This window comes from Oryctolagus cuniculus, chromosome 7, assembly GCF_964237555.1.
Source record: "Oryctolagus cuniculus chromosome 7, mOryCun1.1, whole genome shotgun sequence".
NCBI lineage: Eukaryota > Metazoa > Chordata > Mammalia > Lagomorpha > Leporidae > Oryctolagus > Oryctolagus cuniculus.
The window spans coordinates 120,642,367-120,656,315 of NC_091438.1; the positions used below are offsets into that span (position 1 = coordinate 120,642,367).

At 39.2% G+C, this 13,949-nt stretch overlaps 1 protein-coding gene across 7 annotated transcripts in view; it reads right to left on the minus strand.

The window, feature by feature from the left end:
- Positions 1-13,949, minus strand: part of ZFYVE9 (zinc finger FYVE-type containing 9) — a 210,229-nt gene that overhangs the window by 53,038 nt on the left and 143,242 nt on the right. For all 7 annotated transcript variants that reach the window (XR_011390704.1, XM_070078506.1, XM_051857767.2 and 4 more), the window contains 2 exons: positions 7,340-7,462; positions 4,841-4,996 (listed from right to left, as the gene is read on the minus strand). Coding sequence is in view for 6 of the 7 variants with exons in the window: in XM_070078506.1 (XP_069934607.1) it covers positions 4,841-4,996; positions 7,340-7,462 (279 nt within the window). In the remaining variant the exon portion in view is untranslated. The remainder of the gene's footprint in view (positions 1-4,840; positions 4,997-7,339; positions 7,463-13,949) is intronic.

The following is a 13,949-nucleotide window of genomic DNA, read 5'->3' on the forward strand; positions in this document are numbered from 1 at the left end:
ATCTTCAAAACAAACAAATAAAAACCTTTCCTTCTCACTGTAGAAAGCAAGAATAACTACATATGACAAGAAAGGTATTTATACCAAAACAGAAACACAGATGTATACATGCTTACATACACATTATTATTAACATGAAATTTAGAAGATCTTACAATTCATAGAAAATTATAAAGCAAGTTCATTCAAAGAGAGGCTTCTAAGGCTTTTGGAGTGATTTACAGCAGGCTTTCACACTCAGGAGACTATAATACAATTTATCAATTCCATTCAACATGCTATACAGAGCAAAAAATTAATGAATTGAGATATTTTGGACATTATGGTAAAATATATCAAAATACTACCCTAATCAATAGACATATAATAGGATTCTTAATAAAACATACATTGCACACAGATACTAAAGATAACTATTTTTAAAAAAACTGGCATGCTACATCTATCTATCTATCTATCTATCTATCTATCTATCTCTATAAATGTAGATATATAGAGGCAGAACACTACTGATCTGGGAGCATTAGTCATAATTCTGTCATCAACTTAGGTCTGTGATTCAGGTAAGCTAGTGACATCTCTAAGTGTCATCTTTCTCAATTAAAAAGAAAGCATTTGTACTAGATAATCTTGTCTCATTATATGGTGAACTGTGAAATGACTCCTATTCAAGGAGATATTTAGACCTCATTTATACTTATTAAAGATTTATTTATACATATTATTTTTTAAAGTTTATTTTGATGTTAAAATTTAAAAATCCATGTACACTTTTTTTTTTCCCTTTTTTTTGGACAGGCAGAGTAGACAGTAAGAGAGACAGAGAGAAAGGTCTTCCTTTTCTGTTGGTTCACCCCCCAACGGCCTCTGCGGCTGGCGCACCGCATTGATCTGAAGCCAGGAGCCAGGTGCTTCTCCTGGTCTCCCATGCAGGTGCAGGGCCCAAGCACTTGGGCCATCCTCCACTGCACTCCCGGGCGACAGCAGAGAGCTGGACAGGAAGAGGAGCAACCGGGACAGAATCTGGCGCCCCAACCGGGACTAGAACCCAGGGTGCCGGCACCGCAGGCGAAGGATTAGCCTAGTGAACCTCGGCACCGGCCAAAAATCCATGTACACTTTTTCAAGGACGTCCCCATGAACTTTTTAAAGATCCCTCCTTGTACATAAGTATATGTCTCCATCCTATATCATGGAAAATATTTTAAGATGGCTTAGATGTTTCATGGTCTTATAATCTTATAATCACTTTAAGGTAATTTTTGTTGTAGAATATTCATATTTCAATGGTTCAAAATGGATCCTGCTGATATATAAGGACACTTCCAAAAAATGCATAACCCTTTAATTTGAACATATTTTAATGACTCATGCAATGACTCACCATCTTGCCATAGGGTATCTTCCAGGACTGTTCTAGTCTCTTACATTCTTCTAATATCTTCCATTCACAGTTCTAGTATCTTCACATTGGCTTAACCCACTCACAAGCATAGGTTCAACTATTGCATGAAAGTAGTTTCTCCCAAATTTGTATTTTAGCCCAGATCTATTTCCTAAGGTCTACATCCATATATAAATTCAACCACCACTTACATATTTCACAAGATGTCATTATTTCAAATTCAACAGACTAAACAAAGAACTCATCTCTCCTCTGTTCCTCTTCTATTCCCTATCTCAGTGAATAAGACCAATGCCCAAGAAAGAAATCAGAAGCCAAAACTTGACCTGTCCCTTTAACACCTCATACTCAGTTACCAAATCCTACTGACCTGAGTAACAGCTTTTTTAAAAAAATAAATTTTAAGGCATAATTTATATACAAACCCCACAGGTTTTAAGTATATAATTCCATCAGCTTTGGCAAATGTGTAAACACTATCCCTATCAAGATACAGAACATCAACTCACAAAATTCTCTGGGCCCCTCTGTAGTAGTCAATTAAACAAAGTACTTGCATCTCCACTTCACTTTAAGCAAATCCTAATCTGACTTCTATTACCACAGATTAATTTTGCCTGTTCCAGACACTCATATAAATAGAATCGTCCAATATGTACAATTTTGTGCCTGGCTTCTTTTGCTCAGTATAATGTGTTTGAGATTCACCCATGCTGTTGCATACAGCAGCAGTTTGTTCATTTTTATTGTTGAGCAGAATTACAGAGAATGAATATACCAGATTTGCTTATATTCCACAACTACTTTTTTTTTTTTAAGATTTATTTATTTGAAAGTCAGAGTTACACAGAGAGAATAGGAGAGGCAGTGTAAAGAGAGGTCTTCCACCTGCTGGTTCGTTTCCCAATTGGCTGCAATGGCCGGAGCTGTGCCAAGCTAAAGCCAGGAGCCAAGAGCTTCCTCTGGGTCTTCCCACATGGGTGCAGGGACCCAAGGAATTGGGCCATCTTCCACTACTTTCCCAGGCCATAGCAGAGAGCTGGATTGAAAGTGGGGCAGCTGGGACTCAAACTAGCACCCATATGAGATGCCGGCACTGCAGGCGGCGGCTTTACCTGCTACATCACAGTGCTGGCCCAAACGACTGTTTCTTAACTACCACCAGACTCATGGACCTTAATCCATGTTTCATACTGCTTCTACAGTCTTCTTACTAAAATGCAAATCTGATTATGCCATTCATCTTAAATTTTTTTCAATGGTTCCTCATTGCCCACAGAGCAAAGGACGAGCTCCTGAACCAGACATTCATTAACCTCTCATTCCCCAGTCCCTGTTGCCTTCTCGAAACCCAAATGAGGGGACAGGGCTGTGGTGTAATGGCTTACGCTGCTACCTGTGATGCCGGCATCCCATATGGGCACCAGTTTGAATCCTGGTTACTCTACTTTCAATCCAGCTTGGGAGGGCAGCAGAAGATGGCCAAAATTCTCGGGCTCCTGCACTAATGCGGAGATCCAGATGGAGCTCCTGGCTTCAGCCTGGCCCAACCCCAACCTTTGCGGTCACTTGGGGAGTGAACCAGCAGATGGAAAATCTTTCTCTTTTATCTTTCCTTCTCTATCTTTGTGACTCTGCCATTCATATAAATAAATCTTAAAAAAAATCCAAATGAATATACAATCATTTAAACTGAAAGTTTCAGGTCATCTCTGGAACTAAATTCTTCTGAACATGGATGACTTCAAATTAATCTTGTACATTTTGGAACTGACACAGTAAACACTCAAATCCACTTCACAGGTACCATACGGTCAGTTTTCAACATATCACCTTGCCCTTATGCATGATTAAACCTGAATCATCACAAAGGCTAATTAAGACATAAAGGCATAATCTTTTATGTATAGGCTATAATCACATTAACAATGCAATATTACATCCTGCTTTAGAACTTATTTCAAAAGCATTTTCCATGTGACTGAATTATTTAGATAAATAGTAATGGCTGAAAATGTTCTAAAAAAGATGCATACATCCAATAAGTGTACAACAGTGCAACTTTCATTGACAGCAGGCTATTTAGGTTGATTCTAAATTTTTGTGTTAAATTTAGGGAATGCTGTAATAAACACACTCATTCACAAAAACATTTTATATTTGAGATAATGTCTTTGGCATAGAATTTTACAAATAGAACTACTTCACTAAGAATAATTGATATTTTTAGCAAATTTATAAAATACTAAAAATATATGAAATATAGTTTTAATATCCTAGCTTCCCTCACAAGTCATGTTCCTCAGACACAGTCTTTTTATTATTAATTTTTAAAAATTCCTAATTTATACTACTAGTTCCTTATTTGTCAACTATAGATTATTTCCCAATTTACTGTTACAATAATAAATGAAAATTTAGTCCATTTATAAGCACTTCTTACCTTCTAAGTCACTGTGGATGTAAAACTTCACCATGTCAGATAATACACTTAATTTCTTCCTCTTTCAATTTTAGTATTTCAATTTGTTTATATTAATATCCTTTGCCTTCTCCAACTGCTAATAGCTATGGCTTTAAAAAAAATTTTTTTTTGACAGGCAGAGTGGACAGTGAGAGAGAGAGACAGAGAGAAAGGTCTTCCTTCCATTGGTTCACCCTCCAATGGCTGCTGTGGTCGGCATGTTGCAGCTGGCACACAGTGCTGATCCGAAGCCAGGAGCCAGGTGCTTATCCTGGTCTCCCAGGCAGGTGTAGGGCCCAAGCACTTGGGCCATCCTCAACTGCACTCCTGGGCCACAGCAGACAGCTGGACAGGAAGAGGAGCAACTGGGACAGAATCCAGCGCCCCGACCGGGACTAGAATCCGTGTGCTGGTGCTGCAGGCAGAGGATTAGCCTACTGAGCCACAGTGCCGGCCTATGGCTTTTATTTTTACATGGTTACCATTAATATTTACAATTTATGTTTGAAGCCATAATAAAATCATATATGCTAATTGCTTTTGAAATAAATACTCATTGGGGCATTTAAATTATCAAATAAATTTTGATAATTTTGGACAGGTATTTAGCCTAGCAAAGAAGATACCAGTTAAGACATACATGTCCTACCTACATTAGAGTACTTGGGTTAAGATACCTAGTTTTAGCCCCGAACTCCAGCTTCCTGCTAATATAGACTCAGGAAGGCAGAGGGTTGCTTAAGTAACTGGATTTCTATCACGCATGTGAGAGACATGGATTAAGTAAATAATAAGAAACATACAAAGTAAAGTACTAAAGATTATAATTTCCCCAAATCATGTCTTATTCAAACTTGCCAATAATATCAAAATCCCATGTCATACTTCTAAATTTAAGAATCTTATTTTACATCTGTGTCTAAAACTGTTGATCATTTAAGAATACAGACAAAATCATAAAGCATTCCTACCTGCCAAAGCATCCTGATAAAGCTGCACAAAGTGGTTAAAGATATCCTTTGGCAAACACTTTTCATCTGGTAGACATTGTAGAAGGATGACTATTTCAGACTGACCCACGGCATGCATTCCTTTGGTTGTGAAACACCAACACTTCCTGTTCACATCTAAAGATAGAATAAAAATATAAAAATACTTATTAATCCTTACTCTTAAAAAAGATACATAGAAACCTATGGTACAATACAGCAAAGAAGAAAATAGGACATACTGAGTCTGTATTATGCAGCCGTGAACTAAAACTGCATTGAGCTAAAGAGTTATTGTAAAAAATAAAACATGTTAATGCCTCTTGCTCTTTTCTAAACACTTAGAAAAATAATTGGAAGGGGAGCAAAACAATAATGAAAGAAGATGTGAAACAAAATTTTAAGTCCTTTTATTAAAAGATATAACTAAGGGCCAGTGTTGTGGCACAGCGAGTAAATCTGCCGCCTGCAGTACCGGCATCCCATATGGGCACCGGTTGGAGTCCCAGCTGCTCCACTTTCAATCCAGCTCTCTGATATGGCCTGGGAAAACAGTAAAAAATGGCCCAATTCCTTGGGCCCCTGTACCCGTGTGGGAGACCTGGAAGAAGCTCCTGGCTTTGGATCAGCTCAACTCTGGCCGTTGTGGCCATCTGGGGAGTAAACCAGCAAAGGGAAGATCTTTCTCTGCCTCTGCCTCTCTGTAACTCTGCCTTTCAAATAAATAAATAAATAAATAATTAAATGGCATCCCATATGGGTGCCAGCTTGAGTCCTGGCTGCTCTACTTCTGATCCAGCTCCCTGCTGACGGCCATGGAAAAGCAGCAGAAGATGGCCCAAGTGCATGGGTCCCTGTACCCATGTGGAAGACCTGGAAGAAGCTCCTGGCTCCTGGCTTTGGATTGGCCCAACTCCAGCTGTTAGGGCCATTTCAGGAGTGAACCAGTGGATGGAAGACCTCTCTTTCTCCCTCTCTCTGAATGTATAAATCATTTTTTTAAAAAATATAACTATTAAAGGAATCATTCTATTACTAACAAAACATATACAAACATACACAAAATAGAGTATAATAATTACAGGATATATCCCTCTACAAAAATCACTTTAGCAAAGGAAGGAAACAAAAATCACTTTAGCAAAGGAAGGAAACAAAAACAGTAAGAGCCAATATTATGGCTTTGGCTTCAGGTTGTGATCTAAGGGAAAATACACTGCTATATACATTTATTAAATTTAATTTATGGTGAACATATCTTAGCTATTTCAATCACAGCCAATTCTGGGAGAAAATTCTTGATATGGCCTCATTCTGTAAAAAGTAGTTTAAAAAAAAAAGATGGCTTTTCCAGACTATTTCTACTTTTTTCCTTTCAGGCCAGGTACAGTCCAAATATCACAAGCCATATGTAACCAAATACAGTGTTGAGTCTTTCACACTTTTTCTTTACTTGTAAAACAGGATCTCAACAGGAATTGAGAAAAGGATTCAAATAAAATTATGAAACCACCATGTATATTAACACTAATAAAAGATCACTTTCTTTCATTTTGAGTATTATTTTATGTGCCTAAATAGGAAGTGTTCAATCCAACCACATTAAAATGGTATATAATTCAGGAATCCTAGGTTAGCTAATTTCTAAGTATAACATAAATTTCATATGGTAAATTGAAATTTCAAGCAAATTATGTTTAAATATGATCCTAGAGGAAAAGGTGGCAAGCTTTGGTAATTGTCAAACATACAAAGGTGTAATTTTCAAGTAGGCAAGAAACTCACATTTCATCAATGTAGAACCTTTAAGGAAATAACATATAGGTTGCCTCTGGTTAAATGTCAAGTTAAAACTAGTGCCAAGAGAACTGAAGGACTATTCCCCAGAGCTTCCTTCCCTCCTCCAGAGCTCCCTATTAACACTCATTCGATGTAAATGCACACTCTGTTCTCCACAACAGAATTGAGAATCTAAGTTACTGTCTTCCTTCACATTCTGATGCTCGTAAGTCTAACACTAAAAATTGAGAAGTTTCTTCTGAATCTTAATTTATGATGTCCAACAGTTGCACTATATTTTATTTAATTACCACTATTCCTAAAGAAGGTTCTGTACCATGATTAAGGTTTCTGGTATTAAAATATAAGGTTTTAACTGCTTGGTCCTCCTGAATAATTTATCTACCACCAGTTACTCTGGTAATGAGTAGTGACTTAACACACTCATCTCAAGAAGAAATTAACTCAGATCAGTTCAAGATCTGTTTGGCTTTCCTTCATGGCAAATTCGTTACCTCACCCTGTGACCAAATACAAGAATTTTAGTAAGCCCCATAAGTTGATTTCTGGGATAAATTCATTTATACAAGTCAATTTTTTCAGAACTCAATTTTCAATAAGATATGGCTCTAAATATTTATGTGTAATGAATGAGTCAACAAAGTATCTAATTTTAATTTTAAAAATAAACTTCTAACTTACAATTTACAATTTTAACCATTGACAACAAATTTGCATTTAAAACAAATACAAGTGGGTCAGGGCCACCATCCTCCAACTGCTGCATTACTGAAATCTGTGATGGTTTCTCTTCCACAGCATAGTCTGTAAGGAGAGAAAACATTGTAATAGATTGGTTAGAGGGACAAGTCAAGGGGAAAAAATATGATAGAGGAATGGGCTGATTATTCATAGGAAAGAGACAAGCACTGGATTTACAAATAGGGTGAACGTGGGTCCTGGTTAGTACCTATGATCCTAACATGTCAATAGTGACTCCTATTACTCTTAAGTGGTCCAATCCAATTTCAATAACTTGATGATTCTGTGTATAAACCTCTCCCCAAAATGCATTGCATCATAACATGAATCTTTTATGTAACAGAAATTTTCCAACCATCATAAGAATTTCACATAATATCAATATTAAAAAATAACCCATCAGAGGCAGCAGGGATGACTCAAATAATTGAGATGCTGCTGCCATCTACGTGGGAGACATGGACTGCATTCCTGGCTCCCAGCTTCTGGCTTCGTTCAACTTCTGCCTCAACTCAGCCCCTGATATTGTAGGCATTTGGGGGAGTGACCCAGCAGACATTTCTCTCCCTCTCTGTCTTTGCCTCTCAAAGTTTTAAAAATATATAAGTAAATAAAATAACTCATCATATACCAAAAAAGTGATAATATACTACCAGTAATCTCTGAAAAGGATGTCAAAAAGAGTTGGGGTAGGTAGAGGGGAGTCCTACCTTTTACTTGGTACACTATTCAAAAATTTGTGTTTGAAAAAATACGTCCAGGCCGGCGCCACGGCTCAATAAGCTAATCCTCCACCTAGCGGCACCGGCACACCGGGTTCTAGTCCTGGTCGGGGCGCCGGATTCTTCCCCGGTTGTCCCTCTTCCAGGCCAGCTCTCTGCTGTGGCCCGGGAGTGCAGTGGAGGATGGCCCAAGTGCTTGGGCCCTGCATCCCATGGGAGACCAGGAGAAGCACCTGGATCCTGCCTTCAGATCAGCGCGGTGCACTGGCCGCAGCGCACCAGCCGTGGCAGCCACTGGAGGGTGAACCAATGACAAAAAGGAAGACCTTTCTCTCTGTCTCTCTCTCTCACTATCCACTCTGCCTGTCAAAAAAAAAAAAAAAAAAAAAAAAAAAAAAAAAATACATCCAGAAAATAAAAGTATCAAAGACAGCTGATTTCTGAAATAATCCTCTAAGTAATATTCAGGTGTACAGTACATATATCACTGAGGTAATCAGTCCATCACACATTAAATATGGAAATAGGCAAGTTAACATTCGAGATTCTGAACACACAGCCTTTCTCATTCAATTTCTACAGGTTCAGTGTATGATACAAATATTCTGCCACCTGATTTAGAATGACGGTTCTCTCAGCTTGAAGGGAAAATTATGGGTTAAAAGTCACTTCAGTATCTAAATATTTGATAAAGGAACTGAAAACCTAAAAGCTGAATGTGCTTGGTTAGTTTTACATAAGAAGCCAGGGAAAATAAAGTAACACCACTCCCTACTGACCAATATAAAATTTTAGATCAATTTTTTGATGTGATAGAAAAAGTCTATGCTAAAAATACATGTTTATTGAAAGAGAAATATTAAGTGATTTTTTAAAAAGAAAACAAAGTTCTATGAAATTATCTCACTGGAATATAAAATCATAAAATTCTGGTGAAGAGACTAATATAATGTTGAAGCAAATACACATAAATAGTTGTCCTTTCTTGGTAAGAGAGGTTCTGACAATTAGATTCAATAGTTCTAAGATTTCCTAAAAATGGAACCGAGCAATTTGGCTTATTTTAATAGAGTAGTCCAATGTAATTCATTATTAATCTAAGATTTATTAAAGAACCAAAAGTTTGAAACCCAAGTAACAATTCAACTAACAAATGAATATTTTTAGGAGGCCCTGGTGAAGGGGTGAAGGCATCATTTAATCAGAAGGATGCTTGACTTTATGTGAAAATTCACTGCTGAACCATCTAGGACACAGCTAGATTTGATAATATGATACATTCAGTCAATATTTGCTGAAAGCTTACTATGCGGTCAACACAATGGAAGGAGCAAAATTCACAAATATAACTAAGATAGAAGGAATTCATGGTCTAAGTGAAAGAACCAGACGTACAAAATACCTAAATTATAATGAGAAAAGTATTTATGTAACAACAGTCTATAAGAACTGTTATTAAACAGAGTTAAGTAGGCAAAACACTACTTAGTAGGCAACTAACTAAGGATTCACAGTAGAGTTATCCATTAGGCTGTTGTTTTGGAGCCTAGCATATGAGTGGTATTCCAAGCAGAGAAAAGGAAGACAAGGAAATAATAATTACATATCTACTTCATACCAGACACTTGTTTGCTACGTACTTACAAGTACCATATCTGATGCAATACTCACAATGGCTCTTAAACAGATGTAGTTACCTTTTAAAAACAAAACAAAACAGACTGGTAATAGATTCAGAGATGAGAAATAAATGACTTGCTCATCAGATCACACAACTAGAATCAAATGGTATTAGGATTAAAAATTTAGGTTTGTCCAACTCTAAAGTTCATTTTCTTTCTATTATTACACAAGGAATAAAATCAAAACAACAACAACAACAACAACAAACCCAAGGAGGCAAAAAAAGTGAATATTCAGGGGCCAGCAATTGTAGTGCAGTGGGTTAAATTACCATCTGCAACACCAGCATCACTTAACAGCATTCCATAGGAGCACTGGTTTCAGTCTCCCTTTTCCACTTCTGATCTAGCTCCTTGCTAATATGCCTTGGAAGGGAGTGGAAGATGATTTAGGCCCTTACCATCCACGTAGAAGACCTAGATGGAGTTCAAGGCTCCTGGCTTTGGTCTGGCCCAGCCCAGCCCTAGCCACTGCAGTCATCTGGGGAGTCAATCAGCAGATTCAAAGTCTCTCTCTCTCTCTCTGCCTTTCAAAAAAATAAATAATTTTTTTAAAAGTAAATATTCAGAAAACAGCAAACAATTTGCAGTATGCTTATAAAGATGCTAGAGTAATGACAAAATAAAATTAGAAAGAGAGGCAGAGATAACTTCAGGAGGAATTCTGTAAGCTATGAAAATTACCTTTTAAAGGCATTAAGTATTAACTTGGCAATTGAATAATATTTGTAAATAAGACACTCCTGCTGGCCCAGAAGCAGCCAGATGGCCCCACCCATACATCTTTGCCCCAGGAAGCAACTAATTAACCAGCTTGGAGTGGCTTGGCCCACTGAGGCCCTGCAGAGCAGTCACCTGGCCCCACATACCTACCCTCAGCCCCAGGAAGAAGCTAGGCAGAATTCCCCAAGCAGGTCACCCCTGGGGGACTTGCAAAGTTAAATGCATAGCCCTCAGACATTGAGAGGTGACCCATCTGAGCACATTCAGCTGCCTAGACCCCATGAGGTACTCAGGCATGGATGGACACTCTACCTCATTACCAAAACCACCTGTGCCCACAGGAGCAGCCCCACCATCAAACAACCTGCAGAAGCTGTCAGACACTCCACACCAAAAACTGGGTGCCCTGTGCCCAAGCTGCAAGTGAATCCACCTAACTTAAGGTAGCTGTAACCTCAACTGGCAATATAATCCCATAACCCATACAGCATAGGCCACTGAGACATTCTAAAGCATTACCATTATCAATTACAGCTGAAGAAGCTATAAACGCACTGCATGAACATACGCACTTGGAACCAAAACCAATGAAACATATTCAACACCCAAGATACATCACTAGCAGAATATAAGCCACTACATGATTGGCAGAAGCAACTGACTGTAGCCAATGGACAAAACCAACAGAAGGATAAAAGCATAAAAAACAAAATTAGGCAACATGGAACCTGTAAGGGAATATAGTAACTCTAACAATTGACCACAAAGAAATAGAAACTGACAAATTGCATGACAAAGAATTCAAAACTGTGATTTTAAGGAAACTTAATAAAAGAGGGACCCAGGTTGTGACATTAAAAGTCAAAGCTGCCACCTGCAATGCCAGCATTCCATATGAGTGCCAGTTTGTTTCCTGGCTGGTACACCTCCGATTTAGCTCCCTGCTAATGGCCTGGGAAAAACAGTGGAAGATGACTCAGGTGTCTGGATCCCCACTACCACGTGGGAGTCCGGGAAGAAGCTCCTGGCATTAACCTGGCCCACCTCTGGCCATTGTAGCCACCTGGGGAATGGATAGAAGATCTCCCACTCTTCGTACCTATGACTTTCAAATAAATAATTTTAAAAAATAAAATAAGGCCGGCGCCGCGGCTCAATTGGCTAATCCTCCGCCTAGTGGCGCCGGCACACTGGGTTCTAGTCCTGGTCGGGGCGCCGGATTCTGTCCCGGTTGCCCCTCTTCCAGGCCAGCTCTCTGCTGTGGCCAGGGAGTGCAGTGGAGGACGGTCCAAGTGCTTGGGCCCTGCACCCCATGGGAGACCAGGAAAAGCACCTGGCTCCTGCCATCGGATCAGCACGGTGCGCCGGCCATTGGAGGGTGAACCAACGGCAAAGGAAGACCTTTCTCTCTGTCTCTCTCACTGTCCACTCTGCCTGTCAAAAAAAAAAAAATAATAATAATAATAAAATAAAATAAGAGAACTACAGGCAAATAATTCAATGATGTTAGAAAAAAAAATTCATGATATGAATGAGAAATTCAGCAGAGACAGAGATAATAACAGTTGAGAGCCTCAGCAGCAGAACTAAACAGGCAGAAGAAAGAATTTCTGAACATGAAGACATTTTTTTTTTTGACAGGCAGAGTTAGACAGTGAAGGAGAGAGACAGAGAGAAAGGTCTTCCTTCCATTGGTTCACCCCCAATGGCCGCTACGGCCCGCGTGCTGTGCCAATCCGAAGCCAGGAGCCAGGTGCTTCTCCTGGTCTCCCATGCGGGTGCAGGGACCAAGCACTTGGGCCATCCTCCACGGCACTCCTGAGCCACAGCAGAGAGCTGGACTGGAAGAGGAGCAACTGGGACAGAATCCGGTGCCCCAACCAGGACTAGAACCCGGGGTGCTGGCGCTGCAGGTGGAGGATTAGCCTAGAGAGCCGCGGAGCCAGCTGACAGATCTTCTTAAATACCCCAGTCACACAAAAAGAAAAAGAAATTTTTTTTAAAGAATAAAGAATGTTTTCAAGACTTTTAAGACACCATTAAATGAGTAAATTTTTGAATTTTAGGTGTTTCCAAAGAAGAGAAGGGAAAAAGCAAAGAAAATCCATTCAAGGAAATATTTGTTTGGGCCGGAGCCGCAGCTCACTAGGCTAATCCTCCACCTGCGGCACCAGCACCCTGGGTTCTAGTCCTGTTCAGAGCGCTGGATTCTGTCCGGGTTGCTCCTCTTCCAGTCCAGCTCTCTGCTGTGGTTCAGGAAGGCAATGGAGGATGGCCCAAGTGCTTGGGTCCTGCACCCGCAGGGGAGACCAGGAGGAAGCACCTAGCTCCTGGCTTTGGATCAGCGTAGCGCGCCAGCCATAGCAGCCATTTGGAGGGTGAACCAATGGAAGGAAGACCTTTCTCTCTGTCTCTAACTCTGCCTGTCCACAAAAAAAAAAAAAAAAAAAAAAAAAAAAAAAAAAAAAAATTTGTTGGAAACTTCCAATCTTTGGGAAAGCTTAAAGTACCCAAAACTAGGAAGCTCAAAGGACCCTAACTGACTCAAAGATCTAATCCAGAGCATATTATAATCAAACTGATGAAAATATAATACAGGGCAAGGTATTTGGTCTAGTGGTTGAGACACTGTATAAGATGTTGCATCCCATATTGGTGTCTGGGTTTGATAAGTGATAACCGTTTCCCACTAATACAGACTCTAGTAGGCAGTGACAATGGCTCAGTGACTGGGTTCCTGCCAACTATGTGGGAGACTTGATTTGAGTTCCCAGCTCTCAGCCTCAGCCCCGGCATGAAGCAGTTATGGTCATCTGGGGAGCAAATCTGTGGATGGGGGCTCTCTGTCTCTCAAATAAATAAATACTATTTTTTAAAAAACACAATTGAAAAAGAAAGCGCTAAAAACAGCAAGAAAAAAGCATCTCATCACTTATATGGGGGTCCCCAGTAGATTAACAGCAGACTTCCTAGCAGAAACCTACAGGTCAAAAGAGAATGAGATGAAATATTCAAAGTCCAACCAAGAATATTATACCTAGCAATACTGATCAGAAATGAGAGATAAAGACCATCTATTACAAGGAAAGACTGAATGATTTCATTGCTTCTAGATTAGCCCTACCAAAAATATTTAAAGGAGTCCTACATTAGAAGCAAAAGGATAATGGATATCATCATGAAAACACAGGAAAGTACAAATCTCAATAGCATAGGAGATACACAAAACATAGAGAATCAAGCCCTATCAATACAGAAAATCACCAAACTACAATGATGAACAAGGGAGATATAAAGCATACAGAAAACAAGAGGAAATAGAATGGCAGGAGTCAGTTTTTAATTATTACTAATTTTGAATATAAAGGGATCAAGTTCTCCAATTAAAAGATAGAGACTGGGGGCTGGCGCTATGGCTCACTT